This window comes from Seriola lalandi, unplaced genomic scaffold (assembly GCF_002814215.2).
Source record: "Seriola lalandi dorsalis isolate HSWRI2012SDOR001 ecotype SW California unplaced genomic scaffold, Sedor1 jcf7180002054977, whole genome shotgun sequence".
NCBI classification, from domain to species: Eukaryota; Metazoa; Chordata; class Actinopteri; order Carangiformes; family Carangidae; genus Seriola; species Seriola lalandi.
The window spans coordinates 894,203-897,873 of record NW_019525527.1 but is presented as its reverse complement, the minus strand read 5'-3'; the positions used below and the strand labels follow the sequence as shown (position 1 = coordinate 897,873).

At 41.3% G+C, this 3,671-nt stretch overlaps 2 protein-coding genes across 3 annotated transcripts in view; both read right to left on the bottom strand.

Moving 5' to 3' along the window:
- The window catches only part of LOC111646847 (uncharacterized), a 5,293-nt gene extending 3,464 nt beyond the window's left edge, over nucleotides 1-1,829 (bottom strand). The window contains exons 1-2 of the mRNA XM_023396407.2: nucleotides 1,126-1,829; nucleotides 723-821 (exon numbers count right to left, since the gene is read on the bottom strand). Coding sequence (XP_023252175.1) covers nucleotides 723-821; nucleotides 1,126-1,474 — 448 coding nt within the window. The 5' untranslated portion in view covers nucleotides 1,475-1,829. The remainder of the gene's footprint in view (nucleotides 1-722; nucleotides 822-1,125) is intronic.
- An 823-nt stretch (nucleotides 1,830-2,652) lies between these two features.
- LOC147817298 (programmed cell death 1 ligand 1-like) overlaps nucleotides 2,653-3,671 on the bottom strand; it is a 3,303-nt gene continuing 2,284 nt past the window's right edge. For both annotated transcript variants that reach the window (XM_087171120.1, XM_087171121.1), the window contains exon 4: nucleotides 2,653-3,232. In XM_087171120.1, the coding sequence (XP_087027246.1) occupies nucleotides 3,120-3,232 (113 nt within the window). In that variant the 3' untranslated portion in view covers nucleotides 2,653-3,119. The remainder of the gene's footprint in view (nucleotides 3,233-3,671) is intronic.

Here is a 3,671-nt window from a genome sequence, read left to right as displayed (position 1 = left end):
AAAATTACTTTCTTACCTGAAAATTGATGTTTTGACTGTAAAATCTGCACACTTCCTCTCACAGCCATCCAAATTCACATGCAAGATCAGGGAGGAAGTGGATATACATGAAATTGATCACATGACTCATGTTATCCCTTATTGGTGAAAGTGATGCTGTTACAACTATCCCTTTGTTACAACCATCCCCGGTCTCCCCTATATGATCAGATTAATTACATAAAAATGTCCTTTTTTTGTTGGTGGATAGTCAATGAAGCCAAACAATACATGTTCAAAGCAAAAGGAAAAGTGTGGTAAAATGCAAGTAGAAATTAAATCACAAATATCTATCCATAATTACAGGTTTCTTTTTACTTCTATCGCAGTAGAAGAAGACAAGTTTCAGTAGTAGAAGAAGAAACAGGTGGCTAGCGTTAGCAACAAGCTACCGTCCAAACAAAGACTGATCTCCGTGCTGTGGTGAGGGCGGCCTGTGTTAATGAGGAGGCGGGTTTGTTTCTTATGGATCCAGTCACGTCCCGGAACAATAGTTTACAGTGAACCAATCACAACGCTGCTGGCCTCTTTATACACCAGTCATTACATTCTGCAGTCAGACCTCTCTATTGTCTCTTTAAATGTAGGTGTTTAAAATGTAAAGCGTCATGACCTGTCATGTGTTCATGCAGCAGATGTATTTAAAGCTCAGTGACCGGGTGAAATATAAATAACAGACTCACCTATTGTCACTAAGATGAATAAAGCATTCAGGGTGAGGGAGCCGAACATGACGGGGTTACTCTGCATCATGGTCCAGGTGTACTGCTCCTGTTTCTGGTCTGGGTCACAGTCAGGACAGAGACAAACAAAGATCAGCTGATGGATTTCATAACAGCCATAAACACACCCTGACACAACACACAGCTGAAGCTTCCCTCAACAGCTCAATTCAGACCCTCAGAAGTTTATCTGTAGAAGATTCTTACCTCAATGAACAACCACATACACAGACTACTATCCGTTATATAATAATGATGATAATAATAACAGTGATATGATATTCACATCACACTTCTTTTGCATCCTGTAGTTTCCAGCATTAAAGAAGTAAAAGACATTATTATTAAAGACTGTGGCACTTACCTGAGACCAGGAGGAAAGTGTCCAGATAAATGATGTTGCTGTTCTTCTTCTTGCCACAGAAGTAAAGTCTGCAATCGTCCGCTATGATGTTTTTGATCTCCAGAGTGTTTCGCTGGAGAAGGTATTTGCTTGAATAATTTGGAGAACAGCTAAGCCCATACTTTCCAGAAAAAGTGCGACCGATGAATCCGCCGAGCTGACCGTGGATCTGTGCGTACCAGTACAGGTCTGAACTGTTCTCAGAGCAGGTCAAAGTGATGCTGTGACCAAGCTGCACCTGTACCTCCGTCACGTTCAGGGCCTCTGCACAGACCACAAACACAGGCAGCATCTTCCACAGGTGATCCATGAGCAGGCTGAAGACACAGCCTCCCGACAGCGGCACAGCTGTGATGTGAAACTGCTCCGTCCGTCAGACAGATGACATCGTCACTTCCTGTTTCACAGGGTGATGCTTGTCGTACATCAGGTCTCATGGTCGGAAGTGTTTCAGCAGACGCTCCAGAGCCAGAAGTGAAACTTCTTGCGACCTCTGCTGTGGGAGCTGATCAGCTGTTTACAGGTGATCAATATATCTGATTGATTATAGACACCACATCTGGAGCAATGAGTGACAGTTACATCAGTACTACAGTAGAAGCTGTCATTATACTAATACCACAAGTACTGCAGTATCTGTAGTAGTACCAGTCATTATACTAATAACAGAAGTACTGCAGTATCTGTAGTAGTACCAGTCATTATACTAATACCAAAAGTACTACAGTATCTGTAGTAGTATTTACAGTAACAGCAGCAGAAACTTTGGTAGCTGGGAGTACAGTAGTATCAGTCATTATACTAATAACAGAAGTACTGCAGTATCTGTAGTAGTACCAGTCATATATACTAATACCAAAAGTACTACAGTATCTGTAGTAGTATTTAGCAGTAACAGCAGCAGAAACTTTGGTAGCTGGGAGTACAGTAGTATAAGTAGTAGTAACAGTAGTATCAGTAGTAGTATTAGTAGTAGTATCAGTAGTAGTATCAGTAGTAGTATCAGTAGTAGTATCAATAGTAGTATCAGTAGTATCTATAAGTAGTAGTATCAGTAGTATCAGTAGTAGTATCAGTAGTATCAGTAGTATCAGTATCAGTAGTAGTATCAGTAGTATCAGTAGTAGTATCAGTAGTATCAGTAGTAGTATCAGTAGTATCAGTAGTAGTATCAGCAGTATCAGTAGTATCAGTAGTAGTATCAGTAGTATACAGTAGTAGTATCAGTAGTAGTATCAGTAGTAGTATCAGTAGTATCAGTAGTATCAGTAGTATCAGTAGTATCAGTAGTATCAGTAGTAGTATCAGTAGTATCAGTAGTATCAGTAGTAGTATCAGTAGTATCAGTAGTAGTATAAGTAGTAGTATCAGTAGTATAGTAGTACTTCAGTGTCTCTCTCTACAGACTGATGGAGTTTGAGGAAGTGGCTCCACCTTGTGTCACAAACTTGTTACTGCAGAGAAACTCTCCAGACTCAGTCAGCTGACTCCAGCTTCACTTCCTGTTTTTATTATTATCAATGTAAACAAAGATGGAAGACAATAAGACCTGTGTTTGTTTACAACATTTGAACCTGTAGAGTCTCACTCTACTGAAGAGTGACACATATCAGCTGAGAGGCCAGCTCCGATCAATCAGGGCAAATCAATAAAACATTTCAATACAAAATATGATCTTTTTATGCTTTTTAAGAAAACCTCAAAATATAAAACAATTATTATGTCATAGTTTTTTAAAGAATTAATTTTAGAGCTGGAATCCATGAATCACATTGACTATAACACAACAGAGACACAAGATGCTCAGACTGTCTGTGCTGATGATACAAAGAGCTGCAGGTGAAGGAGCTGCTCCACTGGACCATCATCAGCTGATCAGGTCATCAGCTGATCAGGTCACCAGCTGATCAGGTCACCAGCTGATCAGGTCACCAGCTGATCAGATCACCAGCTGATCAGATCATCGGCCACAACAGAGAGAGCAACAGAGGAACGGAGAGCAGAGTCACACGCAGGGAGTTTGGTCTGAGCACGGCGCCACCTGATGTTGGTGGAGGACCTCGTTTACCTGCAACATCAACAACATCTGGGTCAACATCTGGGTCATACATGAGCAGCACCACAGACACAGAATAAAACAGAGTCAGTGAAGGTGCTGAATGTTCAGGCGATCAGCTGTTTCAGAGTCAAAGTTAAGTTTTCTACTGAAGGTTTAATAGTTCAGTCTGTTTCACAGCGTCTCTTCTTCATCATCACCATGAACTCAGATCATGTGACGGTTCAGACACAGACACAGGTTCCTTTAGTTTCTCCTTAGTTTGGTCTCGAGGGTCTTAACTGACTTTCAGTGATTCCTTCAGTATAAGACGAAGAGAAGGAGGAAACCTTCAGGAGACTTGAGGATGTTCAGTGTTTCTGTTGTGAAGAACCGGCTCCAGGTTCTGCATTAGAACCAGGACTGAGCTGGAGCAGTTCACCTGATCTCCAGCAGAGGGCTCCCTCTCTCT